We start from the raw sequence: 13,490 nt of genomic DNA on the forward strand, positions 1-13,490 counted from the left end.
ACACGTCCCACCAATGCGGCCTCGCTGGTAGATAAAAGATATGGGCATCCGGAAAAAAAATAACACCGAGCTGCGGTTAAGGAAGGTAAGGCCATGCGCGTGCTGGGAAAATACGAGGACATGAGAAGAAAATAAAAAGGTGCTATTTTCAGCTTTATTAAAAGAGTTAATATCCCTGCTTGATTACAGGTGTTTCAAGTCCTGACAAAGATGATTGGCTAAGCAAGCACTTGATTCCAAGTACATTGAGTCGTTGTAATGGGCTATTAGAGGATTTCCTTAAAATCAAGCATTCCCTTGATGATGACGAGGATGACGAGGATGATGACGATGACGAGGATGATGATGAGGATGATGAGGATGACGACGAGGCAGGGCTGATGGTACGGGGGCTGCCACGTATTTCGCCCCCACTGAACGATGACATTTAGGGCACGTACTGCTTTGATCAGAGAGATGTTTTTCCTGCCCTTTTCTTCTCAATCCCTCTGAAAGATACAAAATTGGCAAATTTGCAGTTTTTATCATTCCAGTAAATATTCTGGATACAGTATCACCCATCTGTCTGAGATTCTGTTACATCACATTGAGACACTTTTCTATATGCGTAAACCGCAGGAGCGGTGGTCTACTATTCAACATCTGCATTATTATTCCTCCCCATTGTTATCTCCCCACTTTTACTAAGCTGCTGATTGCTGTTGATTGGTCCAGGCAGCCCTCGCAAGAGCGGAGGGAGGAGAGGAGAAAGCGAGGTGAGAAAACGGTCGGATAATGGCGTCTCTCGGCTTCCCTGATGTGAAAACAGTAACTTTATTTTAAAACCAAAACTAAAAATATTTATAACAAATGTAAAAAAACCAACAGCAATGAGATCTCTGCGGTGGGGATTCCCTTATAACGAGGACATTTCTCTCTATATAAAGATACCCAAAGCCAGACATGCCACGTTTGTTGTTGGGAGCCTTTGGCTAATTCTACCAACAGCATGACAGAGACGGTAATTATTAGCATGTAATTAAATGTCACGGACGCTTCTACATACATGACGTCTGCACACAAAGTGTCTGATGATCGGGGTTTGGATCGGGTCCACCGAGCCGCAGCTGGGAGGATTTTTGTGATCCAGCTGCTTGCACACAGGCTGGATTCCATATGGATGTCGCCTTCTGTAAACCGGTGTCTACGCGTCCCAATTAACACCTCGCTGGTTACCCGTGTCTTTCACGGGTTGTAAAGGAGCCCCCCCGCGCATGCTTGATTACCCAAAAATGTAATTCTATCCAGTGCTGGCATTCCATTCTTATCTAACGTGCGTCTCAGATTAAGCAATACATTTATTATTATTATTATGATTATTATTATTATTATTATTATTATGCATTTTTATTTATTATTATACATTTTTATTTATTATTATGGATACTTAGTGATCCTGGTATGGGCTCATTTATTTGTATTTAAGTTATCTAATTTATTATGGATCTTTCTAGAAAAAAAATGGCTTCCCAGCCCCTGTAACGTTCTTGTAAATTCAAGGATTTAAATGTAAAAGACTAAAAGTGCAAAAAAACCCCCAAAAGACAAGAAGCCTGTACTGTGCCTATGGGAGGCAAGAAGGCGCAAGAGTGGCAGACAGGGTATAGGACTAGGAAAGTGACAAGACATGGAATCTCCTGGAAGATCGGCCCCATTCGGCCCCCATGTAGTCTGTCCGTTTCTTCTGCTGGAAAGACTCAAACCTTAATCAGTCGTTGGTCTCGTCTTAGATTCAGGAGCCGTATGTCCATCCCGTGCATGTTTAATACCCTCACTGTATTACCCTCTACCACTTCTGCTGGGAGGCTGTTCCATTTATCCACCCCCTAGGTAAAGTCAAACTTCTTTACATTACATCTAATGGATATAGAGTAACAGATCTCACACTCTGACACAGATATGATACTTTAGGATTGTATATAATCTGTGGTTCTGGACAATATTTTACTCCTCAATGCTCAATGGGTTGGACCAGTTCTTCTGACTGGTACCACACACCCTAATGCCTCCCAACTGTCCTGCTGTGTGTGAGACAGTCTCGAATTCGATACTTTATTCAGCTGTTCCGCCAAGCTCTACCTCTGTCACAATTTTTGGGGGGATAGAAGTAGAGCTCAGCGGGACAGCGGGCTTCGTTCTCCGGTGTATGCGCATGCACAGCACGATTCAAGGTACACTCCTGTCCCCCCCGTCTGGGGGTCTTATCCAGACTCAGAGCAGAGTTAATTCCAAATCTCAGAGTTTGCAAAAAATTTAAATCCGTGACTTGAAACTTTCAGAGCGAGATTTAAGAATAAAGCCCTGAATATTTCGTTACAAGATGCGGGCAGCGGAACATTCACAACACGGAGACATTCATTCTTATACCAAAAAAAAGTAATTATTGGTTCGATGCTGAAATTGCAGGTTGTGAGCACTTTGCATTGGGCCAAATATAATGAGACATTTTTAGCTAATTGTCTCAGGATTAGGCTGTAAGAATACAAGCGGAAAAAAATACGCCATTACAAAGCGAATGAATGAACAGAACATAGAATATATTTAGCTCAGCAGTCAGACCGGATGTGTTTTAATGACCAAAAAGAGAGAGAAAAAGCCCGGCAGCTCGGGTCAAGAGATCGGCTTATCAATGAAGAGATTCTCAAAGCAAAAAGAACATCAGGGGGGTCCCAAACGGGCCAAATGGGGTCCGATATGGACAGTCAGAAATACATGACCTGGTGGCCCCTAACTCTTTGAGTACCAGTAGACTGACTATATCTTCCCCCGGGAGGCCGGGTAAACTTTCGTGGTTTAGCACTAGTCATATTTAGATGACAATTTTATAAACAGCTTATATATATATACTGTATATATATATATATATATATATATATATATATATATATATATATATATATATATATATACATACAGAAGAACTTCCTGCGCATAACAAGAATTCCCTTTATGGTATATAATATGAATGCTTTGTGCTGCCCACACTGATAAAGCGAGAAATCAGCTGCGTGCAAATAATGGAAAATGCGAGGTTTTTGTTGACAGAGCGGATGAAAAATCCTTATGTCTCAAAACGTTAACATATAATTCATGGAGTTATTTTTATTCTCAGACCCCAAGATCCCTGTCAGCTCCAGCATTCCTAATGCCCTTGGGGCCGTGTGTTAACAACCCCCTCCTGCATAACAGTTTTCACCTTGAGCATAAACCCCAGAGCTGTATACATTAATAACCCCCAGCTCTGTATTTAGTAATAACCCTCAATGCTGTATACAGTAATTGACAAAAACCTGATTTAATCTCATTTTGTCCCAATAAACTCCCTTTATCTGCAGACCTGGAGCCGCCGTTGCTGTCAGTCATGTGATATTTTGGGTGACTTTCAAACACCACACTCAGCTGATGCTTTATGGCAATGCTAATGAAGTCCGCTCCTCCATAGACTTTCATTAGTCAGAGTGCCCAGCTGGGTGATTAAGACTCAGGCATTCTATTGTTCCCCACAGGCAGTATGATAAGGAGTCGGAGTGTTTAGTAGATCGGGGATCAGATAACAGAACGAGAATCATACAAACGGCTGATATGCAGCTGCCTGAAAACATCATATTATGGGGAAGAAACAGAGCAATATATCGGAATACTCATATAGGGGGCTTAGTAGTGTTGGCCCCAGTAGTTCAGATCCCTAAGCAGCTGCTCTTTTAGTGTGCATGGCAGGGCCGGCCCTGGTTCCTCTGAAAGACGTCGCAGTCACTCCTTATCTTCGCTCCTCCTGGCGGGGAAGACATTTTTTTTCTTGTTTATTCTGTGCGGCTAAAACTGATAAATCCATTGTTTGTCCAATTTAATGATATCTTTATAAACTGAGCAAGCCGCGGCCCGCGTTAGTAACAGACAGAGGCTGCTGCTGTCCGTCCTCCGCCGCTTTATAATTAACAGTCGCTTCTCAGAATAAACCGGCTGTAATTGCTAATCCCCACGTGGATCTATAATCCAGGTCCGTGACATCACAAGGCGACGCTACACAAACCCCGTGTGACATTGCAACAAAAAGATCATGACTTAGGTAACCAGCTAAGGCCTCCAGAAATAACACAGTTAAAAAAAGAACTGCCACCATTTTTTATCCCTAGTATCAGATTAAAACAATGTTTTCTAAAAATTCCGCTATTATTTTTTTTTTTATCCCAGTTGTAGTTTTTGCCCCATAATATGATGTTTTCAGGCAGCTGCATATCAGCCGTTTGTATGATTCTCGCTCTGTTATCTGATCCCCGATCTACTAAACACCCCGACTCCTTATCATACTGCCTGTGGGGAACAATAGAATGGCTCAGTCTTAATCACCCAGCCGGACTCTTTGATTAATGAAAGTCTATGGAGGGACGGACTTCATTAGCATTGCCATAAAGCATCAGCTCAGTGCGGTGTTTGAGCTGGAAAGTCACCCAAAATATCACATGACCGGCAACAATGGCCGCCTCCAGGTCTGCAGATAAAGGGAATTTTTTGGGACAAAATGAGATAAAATCAGGTTTTGAGGCAGCCTGTGTTACCACTAGCATGATTTAACCAATTTTCTGTCCTGAAGGCGGCCTTGACCAATCAACAACAATTGGCAATTTAACAAAATTATAGAGATAACTGAATGGGGAGGAATAATATTGATTATTTTTATCTGTAAGGCCTATAACATAGGATTATTTAGTATATAGAGATCTGGGGAAAGTGGCAGCGCGGATTCGAGTTTTACCTATAAACATTTTCATTTAAATGGATGGGCAGGTGGCGGCAGCACTCAGCCAGCTGGCAGCTCCCATCACAAGCCTGAATCACGATGCTAAGTGGGCAGACAGCGCCCTCAGTATCTGCAGTCATCTGATGCATAATAATAAGAGATGGCGAGGAGACGCTCGTCTGCTTCATACAGAGTGCAGGGCGCAGCTAAAACACTAAGAGAAATCCAGTGCAGGTTCCTGTGATCAGCAGCATCCCCAGCATTTGCCCCAATGGTGAGGTGGTAGATTCTTGGGATCATACAGTCTGGAACTGACCCCTTTCTATTCTACCCCTGCTGTGACCATATGTTGGACTCCTAGTTGGTGCTTTTGCCCCCAGTATGTTGAGGTTGATATCCCTGCTTGAATGCAGGTGACCCAATAAAGTGTAATGACAAGTCGAGGTTTCTATAAGGAGCGGGATTAGAGCCACTTGGTTAATGTATTTGTCGAGTCAGTATGTAGAATCTATTAAAGGGTTAAAATTTCAAGGTTCTCAGGGTACGCTCATTAGGAAAGTTCCCAAGTTTCTGCACCTGTATACAAGGTAGGCATGTGTGGAGGGATACATACAGCTTTAATGGGGACCTTGCCCCGCTCCATGCCCCGCTCCCTCACCCGCTCCATGCCTTGCCCTGCTCATTGCCCTGCTTCTTCTCCCGCTCCATGCCCCGCTCCTTGCCCCACTCCATTGCTTGCTCCATGCCCCGCTCCTTGCCCCACTCCATTGCTTGCTCCATGCCCCGCTCTTTGCCCCACTCTGTTGCTTGCTCCATGCCCCGCTCCTTGCCCCACTCTTTGCCCCGCTCCATGCCCTGGCAGAGCCTTGTGTGTTTTTTCAGCGGTTTATTGTCGGGCGCTGGGACTGATGTGAAATGTTACCGGTTTATTTATATAACATTTTAATGTAACAATATGTTTGGAATTTAAGGTTTCTTGTAGTTCTGGCAAAAAGCCAAACCTCTGACTCAAGAATCGCTTCCAAGATGTTTTTTCTCTTTTTCTTCTTCTTGAGAAACATCTGCTGGGCACTCGCTGGAGCGAAGCAGCCGCTGGAGTGAGAGAGACTTCCAAGATCATTCAGCGCTCCCGATCGCCCTCCGTGAGTCACCGGGACTCGCTGTTCCGTGTTCTGGAGTGGGCGATCCACTCGCTGGAACCCGGCTGGAATCTATTCTTTGTCTATTAAACGTATTTTGTTATTTCGGCCGGTGCTGCCCAATCACTCTTCAGCGGCTGCACAGATCGTGCTACGAGTGATGGATGTATCTCGAGAAGTTGTGGCATTGAAGGGTTAAACACTGTTAACTAGGGTTGAACACACAGAGATACAGAATGCCCATGTTTAAATTCCCTCACTGTATTATACGCTACCAAACCTGATGGGAAGCTGTTCCACTTATCTACCACGCTCTCAGCAAAGTACAATTTCCCTACAATACAAATATATTTATACCCAGCAGAAAGTTCATGCGTCATGCAGGGAATAATTCCGTTTCGTAAATTGGGGCCGGCCATGGGCTGGGGGTCCCTATCAGCCGCTATGAGAAGTTATTCCAGATGAGGACCCTTAAAGCTATTTACCTGCCTTTAAAAGACATCACTAAGTGACAGCGTGACCGTGTCTGAGGACCCCCGGATCGCTGCTCCTCGTATATTACATCCCAACATGTTATTTTCCACCATTAAAAGGGGAGGAAAAAGGAGAAGTAATGACGGTTATTACTGCTACATAACTCTGTACGGAGGTTACGCTGGGATCTTTAGTCACAGTTGGTATCTTTTCAGGCAACATAGAAAAAGATGTAGCGTTACCTACGTTTCCAGATGGAGACCTCAGGGTTCCTGGGAACTTGTGTAACTTTACATATTTGTTCACTTTGGCCCAAAAAAGAGTTTTTTCTTTGGCTAACACAGCTATAAAATAAAAACAATAATAATAATTATATTATTATTATTATTATTATTATTGATATTATTATTAATTATTATTATTATATTATTAATAATATTTCTTATTACTATAAAAGGTTTGGTGATATAATATTGATGAGGATTGTCTGGAATAATAGAGATAAAGGTCTAAAAATTAGGGAGAAGTAGACTGTAGATAATAATATTACTATTATTATTATCATTATTATAATCACTACTATTATCATTACTACTATTATTATTATCATTATTATAAAAACTACTATTATCATTACTGCTATTATTATTATCATTATTATAATCACACATAATAATAATAATTATAATAACAATAATAATAATACAGTGTAAAAACTACTATTATAATTAGCATCAAAATTATTACAAATAATAAAAAAAAAAATAATAATAGTATTTCTTATAAAGATAAAAAGGTTATAATATAATATTGGTGAGGTTTGTCTGGAATAAAAGAGCAATACAGGGCTTCTTGTTGACACACCTGTATTCAAGCAGCTATCAATTGTCATTTTCTAGGAACATCTGAAAGTTAGTAAGGCCGGAACCTGAAGATCTTTGTAAATAATTCCCTCGCTGTCTCAGTCTCGCTATTCATTAAGGAAACTGGATTCAAATTATTCTGCAATCACTGCAATAAATCCTTTTCTTGTGCACAGGTTGCTGAGATCTCACCTGCCGGGTCCCTGGGGGGGTTAAGCTCCCTCTTTGTATTACCCTCTACCACTTCGGCTGGGAGGCAGTTCCATTTATCTACCACCCTCCTGGTAAAGTAAAAGCCTGTACTGTGCTTAGGTTGGAGTGTCACGGTATCCCCTATTATTATGGGGTCATTAACTAAGGGCCATATCACCAAGTCCCGCTAAAAATGTGCAGTATTACCGTATTTGCTCGATTATAAGACGAGGTTTTTTCCAGAGCAAATGCTCTGAAAAATACCCCTGGTCTTATAATCAGGGTCATCTTATAATCAGACCTCAAATAGGTCTGATTATGAGACTAAGATCCAGTTCCCCCGCAGCGATGCAGGGGACCTGGATCCTCCTGTGTTATGCGCGCGCGCCCCCCCCCCCCCAACTCAGAAGCACCGGTAAGTTTGGAGGAGGGAGGGGGAGGGAGTGTTAAATGGGGGGGGGTGTAAGGCATTTCTGGAGGCAGAGTGCTCTGTGAAATGCCTTTTAACCCCTTTAATGCCACTCTGCCTCCTGAAATGCCTTTTACCTCCCTATATGCCACTCTGCCCCATAATATGCCTTTTAACCCCCTAAATGCCAGAGTGGCATATAGGGGTATAAGGCATTTCTGGAGGCGGAGTGGCACATAGGGGGTCAAAAGCCATATCAGGGGGAACAGTGGCATATAGAGGGTTAAAAGGCGTATTATGGGGCACAGTGGCATTTAGAGGGTTAAAAGGCAGGTTGGAAGAAAAAAAGGAAATAAAAACAAAATATTTTTCTCAATCATAGCTTTTATTAACAAACAATTGTTCACATAGTTTACATGAACTAACATTTACTGGTAAAACTTTTTTCCTATAGGGTCGTCTTATATTCAGGCTTTTTCTTTTTTTCCTAAGTTAATATTCAGATTTTGGGGGGTCGTCTTATAATCAGGGTCGTCTTATAATCGAGCAAATACGGTAAACGGTTACAAAACGCTCAAAAAAAAAAGATACTCAAGATCCAGATTCTTCTTTTGAGTCGACTCGGACACCAAGCGCATGAAGAAGTCTTCAGAGGCGATAGCATGAATAACACATGAAATAAACTGTATTTATAGGCAGGGAAATCCACGGGAGGATCCCAGCGCGTTCCATCACAGCACGCAATGCAGGCTGCTGGTGGGGAGGTCAGGATCTACCTCGGCCGTCTTGGGCCGGCTCTATACCAGCCCGGTTCTAATGAGGGGAGCCTTCAGCTAGCGGGGTGATCATGAGCTGTCGATGGTTATTTATGAAAGCGTAGGAGAAGAGAAATGTATCTCGGTTACACGATCTGAATAATATCAACGCTTACGGGGATTTTAATTGACAAATTACGATGATTGTAGTTTTTTGGAGCGAGAGGGAATTGGGGCCCAAATAAGATCTGCTAGGGGGTGGTGGATCCATGGAGATCCTTTTGGCCGACGTAACGTGCTTCTGTTAGACGTTCCATATTTTTGAGATACCAGACTTTAAAAACAACAATTTTAAGAAAAAGTACCGGCCCCGAGGTTCTATTTGCAATCCATGACGCAGGTAATTTTATTTAATTTTAACAATATTAAAAAAAAATATATATATATATACACACTGTATATAGCAATGTCTTTTTAAACAAACATTTTATTCAGATCACTAATACTAAATGCAGAAACAAGCATTTCATCGAAAGTCATTTTATTAATATTCATTTTTTTTAGATTTTGTCTGCCTAGAATTCATTTTATGTTATAAGGATCTCCGTTTCAGAAATAAAAGTGTAAGGAACTGAGCCGTCCGCACCTTGTCTGTCACAGTACAGCGCAATGGAATCTGTTGGCGCTATATAAATGGAATACAAGAAATTTCTACATTATTGATCGGCCCCCCAAAGTCGTCGTTGGCAGATCAGGTTCGGAAAAAGGTAAATTTAGTTGAAACGGGGGGGGGGTAATCAACCTACGCAGTCCGCTAGGTCCTTACTGTTGACACAGCTCCGGGATCGAGCGTAAACAAGACATGACGTCAATAAAACGTCAATAAAACGGTATTTACAATGCAACGTGAACCCAAACCGTGTAACAATTATGTGACCAGATTAGATTAGATTAGCCCGCAGCCATCCAGTTACTGGCGATGTAACTCTCAGTACCCTCAGCACATCGGAGTAGCCTTCTTGCCGGAATGAGCTACGGATATCAGTAATAACTTTCACAGTTCAGAACCACGGACAGCAGAGAAGACAGTCAGACACCCGCGTCAGCCTTACATCGGCAGAAGCTAGCTGAGGATGATGGGAGTGGTGACCTCCCCTAGAGCCTACTCAACCCAAAAGCCACATAATATATATATATATATATATATATATATATATATATATATATATATAAAAAAAAAAAAAATTGTTACATTGTGTTAAGTGATCCAGTTCCTACTGAGTACTATCTAAAAAAAAATAAAAAAATAATGTAAATTGCAGTATTTGTATAACGATCCAATAAAAATATTTTTAAAAAGAACATGATTAAGACATTAAGACACAAATAATTGTGTGTTATTAGTTTATAAGTATAGATTTTATTTATTTTAATATAAACATAATGAGAAGAAGGGGCTCGGATGGCGGGCCAGTGAACCATGTGGGTGATATCACCCACTCCCATCACTACATACCGGCCTCCCAGACAGATCATGTAAAAGCTGAAGATTTAGACGGCGTCCTTTGTTTTCAGCACCATGGACAGCAAACCTTTTCCCAGCAATCTGGATGCCAAGTAGAGGATCAGCGGGGGGGGGGGGGCTTGGGTGTCAAGCGAGAATTAATAGTGAAGAAGCTGTTGCCCGGACTAAAAAAGTATATATATTACAGTAAATGACCAATTAAGCGACCCCCAGTTGTTCACGGATTGCAATTCCCATGTTGCTCAGCCAAACCATCAAAAGTCTAGATATTTGACACCATACATCAGACCCATTCAGCCCACCTATTTGCCCGTTAATCAGAAGCCGTATGTCTATCCCATGTATGTTTATATTCCCTCACTGTATTAGCATCTACCACTTCTGCCGTGAGGCCGTTCCACTTGTCTACCACCCTCCCAGTCGGTACTGACCACGTGTGCACTTCTACAGGGGAGCATCTGCCGGCTTTTTCCACTGTGAGCAAATGTTTGTGGGACAAGACAAAAAAATTAATAAAAATTGCTAAGTCTTCTCCAGATGCTGAAAACATTGGTTTCGTTACAATCGTGCTTAATGTCTTGTGAAAAATTAAATATTCAATGTCCCCCCCCACCCCCAACATAGCTCCACTAACAATCCAAAAAAACAGTATTCTCACACAAGCTGGGGGGGGGGGGGGGGGACGTATACTCAGAAAAGAATCCAGAATCACTTTTTTTTTTTTTTTTTTAGATTTTTTTTAAATATACAATATAAAACAATACGTTTTTTTTTTGTTTTTTTTGTACATTTGAACACCGTTGGCACAGAGTACAGCTTCATCGTCAAACATATTGCGGCATTTAGTGCGTTTCCAACAGTTACATTCGTACATACTATGGAGGTGTTAAGATATCTGAAGCAGCCGAAGCCTGGATCATATCCGGCACCACGGACAGCACCCAACGGGCAAGCGAGCACCAGCGACAAAGGGGGGGGGGGCGCTCGAGGTGATCGGACAGAGCAGAGCCCCCCGCTACCGAAGGTTTGTAAATGATCCAGAACTTGGCTCTTCGACGGGAAATATGCGAGATGCTCCAACACAAATGACTTACAGCCACATGCATGTTTAGAAAAATACAGAAAGCCCCTCCATGTACTGTGATTCACAGTAGCACGGGGTTAATAGTGTCTCTGGTTTTACACGGATATGCACAATTCTATAGGGGCGGCTTTAGCGGCATCGAAACATCTGTCAGAACTTAAAGCAGAAAGGAGAGGACGTCGGGCGGAAACGTTCCTTCGTAAATTACAAGAAGTGCCTTATGTATCGGGGGCATGGAGAGAGGAAACATTGTTACCACGTGGTATTATTGCCTGGAGCAGAGTGCAATTCAAAGCCCACCCATACCAGAGCTTTATCATTCAACCAAGACCCCCCCCAATCAATCTTGGAGGTGTGAGGTATGGTTCCAGAAGGTGAAACTGAAGTCACGTGGCACACCTAATCTCAGCAAGTGTAAAATATCAAAAGTGATTACCCCCAAAAAGTATAGTGCCGCCCTTTAATCCTTTCACTAACGGTCGCTAGGGGCCCCAAAACGCGTTCCAGGCCCTTCCGCCAGAGAAGAGATTAATGGTTTGGAGCTCCTCAAAGTTAAGAGTGCCACGGGGCACACGAAAAAAAAAAAACACCCAAACATTCAGTGCCAAAGAGCAGTAAACCCAACTTCTGAAGTGTCTCGTATGTGGACAGCAGCCTCATGAACGGGATCTAGACCCCAGTCTCATGAATATTCATTGATTAAGTCTAGAAGTGTCCTTCCCCCATGCCTACCCAACTGCTAAACCTACTTCCATTCTAGCGGTCCAAGTTTATAGTCCAATGTCCATTAGACTCCCTGGTCTCCCCTTCGTTCTTCAGATCCTGGAAGACCTGCGTGAAGAAGTGAGGATCGGAGTTGATCTGAAGCATTTTGGCACTCATGCGGTCGATGATGCTCAAGCAACGTTGCCAGAAGACCTCTTTATCGGTTTCCACCAGGAAGGGCTTAAGAGGATAGGAAATCTCGTTGCCCATGTAAGAATAAGCAAGGTAGAGGCAAGTGAGAAAGGTGGCCTGCAGCTCATACTCAGTAGCCAGCTCATCTCCTATTGCCTCTCTACAAAGTAAGTAGACAAAGACTAGGTTGGCAGGAGTGATAAAACCTTGGTCCTGCCACCCTTGCAGAAGCAGAGAGCGGTCAACGTTGCGGAACCACATGGTGGGTTCTCCAGGGCTTAGCTCTTTCAGCCGGTAGCAGCGGCGACAAACAAATTCACCCAGGCATCTCAGTAACTCGCCAGTAGAAGCTTGTACTATCACCCGACGCGGAGAACACAGGGACCGGCCGCTCGCCTGTTTCTGAACAGCCACCAGCTGGTGCTGTTGGATCTTCTGACCATCTGATGAACCAGGTGGCACAGTCGGCACTGGTACCGGCTTCGGCTCTCTGCGGCCAGGGCTGGCCTGGGATTTACGTAGGTTCTCGTGGTTCAGCTGCTCCACTGGGTTGTTGTTGTTGTTGTTGGGGAGCAGGGGACCATTGATGGGCCCTGGGTTTGGGTTGATCTTCTTGGCATTTTTCTTCTTGGCCGAGGCTGCCACCAGCCGCTTCCACGTCAGCGCAGAGATCAGCACAGAGTGTCGCTTCAGGCTTTTCTCCGATTTGCTTCCTCCGTTCTTGCTGTTGGGGATGGCCGAGTACCCACCTCCAGAGGGTTCTGGCTTTTTGTCGTCCAAGGGGCCTGCCTTCCCAGGAGCCGGGGACAGCGACAGTACGGTGCCCATGACAAAGGATCACGCGGGAGCCAAGGAGCTGTCTGATCGGTGAGGGAGGAGAGTCACTGACAGGTTTCACAAGATAGGCTCTCCGGTGTTGAGTGGATGCAAAGCCTTAATGGTGCAGTAATGGATTCCGTGCCGTAAGGAGGTATAGGTGGGATGATCCTGTGTTATATGGAGGTATAGGTGGGATGATCCTGTGTTATATGGAGGTATAGGTGGGATGATCCCTCCCTGTAAGCGCTTGCTGGGTGGATCCAGTGCTATAAGTCAATGCAGGGTGCGTTCAGCCTTACCGGCAGGTGCAGGGTAGAGGTTTAGGTGCATGGAGGGTGGATCCCGTTCTTTAAACCGGTGCACAATGGATGCGATGGAGGGTGGATCCAGGGCTATATAGGACCTGATGCCCCCCCCCGGTGCGGAGAGAAATCAATGCAAAGCGGGTGCGGCGAGCAGGGGCAGAGGGCTGGCGTGCATGCCTTTTGGTGCAGTTCCCGGGGCTGGTTCGGGACGTGCCCGTGAGGAGTCCGTAGATGCAAACCGGATCCGCCGC

General features: G+C 43.7%; 1 protein-coding gene across 1 annotated transcript; it reads right to left on the reverse strand.

Annotated features, from left to right (window-relative positions):
- Positions 1-11,974: 11,974 nt before the first annotated feature.
- Positions 11,975-12,943, reverse strand: LOC149281266 (cyclin-dependent kinase 5 activator 1-like). Its single transcript, XM_089499507.1, has one exon. It carries the CDS (start codon positions 12,941-12,943, stop codon positions 11,975-11,977), a length of 969 nt encoding a protein of 322 aa, XP_089355633.1.
- Between the last annotated feature and the right edge of the window lie 547 nt (positions 12,944-13,490).

Source organism: Sceloporus occidentalis, unplaced genomic scaffold (assembly GCF_023333645.1).
Source record: "Sceloporus occidentalis isolate IW3139 unplaced genomic scaffold, rSceOcc1.0.p SCAF_136, whole genome shotgun sequence".
Lineage (NCBI taxonomy): Eukaryota > Metazoa > Chordata > Lepidosauria > Squamata > Phrynosomatidae > Sceloporus > Sceloporus occidentalis.

What these genes read in the sequence shown, in the direction of transcription:
- LOC149281266 (XM_089499507.1), bottom strand. Translation starts at nt 12,943, where the DNA reads ATGGGCACCGTACTGTCGCTGTCCCCGGCTCCTGGGAAGGCAGGCCCC.